The following is a 1,643-nucleotide window of genomic DNA, read 5'->3' on the forward strand; positions in this document are numbered from 1 at the left end:
TCTTTTCCTAAGAAAGAGTTATTTAAGTATTCCATGGTTGGATTTTGAACGAAAATTTATTAGAAGATTTTTAAGAGATTGAAATGCAAATGGTGTTAGTTATGAAGACATTTAGAATGAATGGGTGTAGATAGAGAGTCTAAACAAAAGTAGGACAGAATATTGTTAAATAATAATAATAATCTTTAAACAAAACATTTATTTATTCTCCCTAATTGATAGATAAGATATGTTCAGGTAAACACTAAAGTCAAGTTTTTTTCTCAAGTAAAATAAAGCTTCAATGATAACTTGCATGACTTTTACTTCAATTCCCAGGGTTAATACATTTTGTCATTGTCCTCCTCAGATCTATTCTCTTATTCTTTTACATGCAGATACTTCAAAGGTCAGGGATGAGAAACCATACAGGGATAATATTATTTATCCTACAAGGACTAACAGACGATCCAAGGCTAAAGGTTCTGATTTTCATCTTTCTCTTTTTCATATATGTTTTGACTATCATTGGCAACCTGATCATCATCACCCTCACCTTGGTGGATACACAGCTTAAGACACCAATGTATTTCTTCCTCCGAAACTTTTCCTTTTTAGAAGTGGTTTTCACAACTGCCTATATTCACAGATATCTCTACAGTTTGTCAACTGGGGACAATACCATTACCTATAATGCTTGCTTTGCCCAAATATTTTTTGTCATTCTTCTTGGAGTAACAGAATTTTTTCTTCTGACAACCATGTCCTATGATCGCTATGTGGCCATCTGTAAACCTCTGCACTACACAACCATTATGAACAGCAGAGTCTGCAACCAGCTCCTCCTGAGTTCTTGGCTAGCTGGATTGATGATCATCCTCCCACCAATTAGTCTGGGCTTCCAGATAGAATTCTGTGATTCCAATGTTATTGATCATTTTGGTTGTGAGGCATTTCCCATGATAAAGATTGCGTGCTCAAACACACAATTCATAGAGAAGATGGTTTTGATCTTTGCTGTGTTGACACTCATTGTCACCTTATTCTTAGTGTTTCTGTCCTATGCACACATCATCAGGACAGTTCTCAGATTCCCCTCAGCTCAGCAAAGGAAAAAGGCCTTTTCCACTTGTTCCTCTCACATAATTGTTGTCTCCCTCACTTATGGCAGCTGCATCTTCATCAATATCAAGACATCTGCTAAAGAAGGAGTGTCTTTGAATAAGGTGATGTCAGTGCTTGTAACTTCAGTTGCCCCTGTTATGAACCCTTTAATTTATGCCCTAAGGAACAAGCAAATGATACAAGCTTTTAAGGACTTAGCCAAGAAGATTATCTTCCTTTCAAAGCAATGAACTATTGACTTAAAGATGCCAAATGACAAGAGAAAATCTAAATAACTTTTAGCTATCTGTCCTGGATTCTATTTCCCTTGCCAATCACCTGTAACCACAGTTCAATAACTGTAACCTTCTCCCACTTCCTTTCTCTTCATTTGAAAATCCTACCAATCCCCAAATAATAAAGGTTTTCTTCTGACCTTCATTTTCCGTCATCAGTTTGTGCCCTGACACAGAACCTCATTCTCTACTCCAGCCTGCAAAACCATCATGCCCTGACATGAAGGCACTGAAATGAATGCTTTTCCTCTTCCAAGATCATAT

The 1,643-nt window shown here is 36.8% G+C and overlaps 1 protein-coding gene across 1 annotated transcript; it reads left to right on the top strand.

Annotated features, from left to right (window-relative positions):
• Positions 1-371: 371 nt before the first annotated feature.
• LOC114029875 (olfactory receptor 6C2-like) lies at positions 372-1,334 on the top strand. The gene has a single exon (XM_027844543.1). The coding sequence runs from the start codon at positions 372-374 to the stop codon at positions 1,332-1,334; it is 963 nt and encodes a 320-aa protein (XP_027700344.1).
• Positions 1,335-1,643: the final 309 nt, after the last annotated feature.

Source organism: Vombatus ursinus, unplaced genomic scaffold, assembly GCF_900497805.2.
Source record: "Vombatus ursinus unplaced genomic scaffold, bare-nosed wombat genome assembly UNPS02005204.1, whole genome shotgun sequence".
In the NCBI taxonomy this organism is placed as follows: Eukaryota; Metazoa; Chordata; class Mammalia; order Diprotodontia; family Vombatidae; genus Vombatus; species Vombatus ursinus.

What these genes read in the sequence shown, in the direction of transcription:
- LOC114029875 (XM_027844543.1), top strand. Translation starts at nt 372, where the DNA reads ATGCAGATACTTCAAAGGTCAGGGATGAGAAACCATACAGGGATAATA.